The sequence below is a fragment of the Tupaia chinensis genome, unplaced genomic scaffold (genome assembly GCF_000334495.1).
Source record: "Tupaia chinensis unplaced genomic scaffold, TupChi_1.0 Scaffold000141_1, whole genome shotgun sequence".
Taxonomy (NCBI): Eukaryota; Metazoa; Chordata; class Mammalia; order Scandentia; family Tupaiidae; genus Tupaia; species Tupaia belangeri.
Window position 1 is genome coordinate 3724024 of NW_006159611.1, and position 1040 is coordinate 3725063.

Sequence of the window (1040 nt, forward strand, 5' to 3'; positions counted from 1 at the left end):
CGGCGGGGCTGGCCTCCCGCCGGGGGCTACTACACTGCGGCCGCGCGGACCGGGCTGTTTAAGGAGTGCGCACTAACGCGCTCACAGGTCATGGGCACCGCTCCCATGACCACCAAATGGCGTGGGAACATAACCTGCTCAGAGACACGAAAGGCAAGTGTCATGACTTTTAGAGAGATGTTGGCTCTAGGGTGCGTGTACTTGCTGGAAAGACAGAGAGAGACAGAAGTGAGAAATCACCCACCCCGGGGGATGACCACGCCACAATCCCTTCTATCTCTGTTGAGTGAACAGTACATGTTCCTTTGGCAAAAACCTTAAAAAACAATTCCTGGGGCTAACAGGTGGTGTGGTGCTTAAGGTGCTGGATTCCCACATGGCTGACCAAGGTTCAAGTCCTGGACCCAGTGACTTGAGAACCATGCCAAGTTCAAGCCCCAAATTCTGAGAGGAGGATGTAGGTGAAGGAGTTGTGGCACGGCCATCCCCAGGGAGGTGATGTCTCGCTTTCTCTGTCTCTGTCTCCCTTTGAATGCACATGACCTAGGGCAAAAGAGAATTGTTAATTTTCTTCTCGATTGCAGCCTGACCACACCTCACCGTGGGGTGCATCCTCCCACTCTCTCCGTCCCTCTGTCTGTAGGCACATGCACCTTTTGGCTTATAAACAAAATTTTAAAATAACAACAATAAAAAATTCGTTCTCAAGTATTATTTCAAATCATACTCATAGCATTGCAATATCAGTTTTAAATATATATATTTTGTTTTACATAGACAAGTGTTCAACACACAAGCAGAGGGAACATATACCTTTTAACCCTATTCTGAGTGTTTCATCAAGCCCTAAAAATGACCCTTCAAGTTAATGCTTAAAACTGTGAAAAAAACTAACCAACCAAGTTATTAAAACCCTGAGGGCCTTGGCTTGGCACCTGCAGAAGAAAGAGGCCTCATGAGGAATAAAATCAAAGACGAGCTTACCTTTTTGAAGTCCACGCGACCCTCCTGAAGAGGGAAGAACTCCAGCGCCCTGTGTC

At 47.5% G+C, this 1040-nt stretch overlaps 1 protein-coding gene across 1 annotated transcript in view; it reads right to left on the minus strand.

Moving 5' to 3' along the window:
• Nucleotides 1-1040, minus strand: part of GPLD1 (glycosylphosphatidylinositol specific phospholipase D1) — a gene marked incomplete at its 5' end in the record, with an annotated part of 32225 nt that extends 31185 nt beyond the window's left edge. The window contains 1 exon segment of the mRNA XM_014586502.1: nt 985-1040. Coding sequence (XP_014441988.1) covers nt 985-1040 — 56 coding nt within the window.